Genomic DNA, 227 nt, shown 5'->3' with positions numbered 1-227 from the left:
CTGATGTCCCCGTCCTCGTCCCCAGACTACGCCAAGGAGCACCTGGCCCAGCTGCAGGAGAAAGCCGAGCTGATCGCCGGCCGCATGCTGCGGTTCTCCGTCTTCTACCGCAACCAGCACAAGGAGTATTTCCAGCACGTCAGGTACCCCTGTCCCCGCTCCCCACCTCGGGACCACCTGGTCCTCACCGGGACCGCGTCCCCTGACCCTACCCGTGCGTATCTGTG

At 65.2% G+C, this 227-nt stretch overlaps 1 protein-coding gene across 1 annotated transcript in view; it reads left to right on the top strand.

Annotated features, from left to right (window-relative positions):
• Positions 1-21: 21 nt before the first annotated feature.
• Positions 22-227, top strand: part of LOC104169169 (phytanoyl-CoA hydroxylase-interacting protein-like) — a gene marked incomplete at its 5' end in the record, with an annotated part of 774 nt that continues 568 nt past the window's right edge. Inside the window, one exon of the mRNA XM_009710001.1 lies at positions 22-224. Within this exon, the coding sequence (XP_009708303.1) occupies positions 22-224 (203 nt within the window). The remainder of the gene's footprint in view (positions 225-227) is intronic.

Source organism: Cariama cristata, unplaced genomic scaffold (genome assembly GCF_000690535.1).
Source record: "Cariama cristata isolate BGI_N322 unplaced genomic scaffold, ASM69053v1 scaffold30351, whole genome shotgun sequence".
Taxonomy (NCBI): Eukaryota; Metazoa; Chordata; class Aves; order Cariamiformes; family Cariamidae; genus Cariama; species Cariama cristata.
This window is presented reverse-complemented; position numbering and strand designations above follow the sequence as displayed.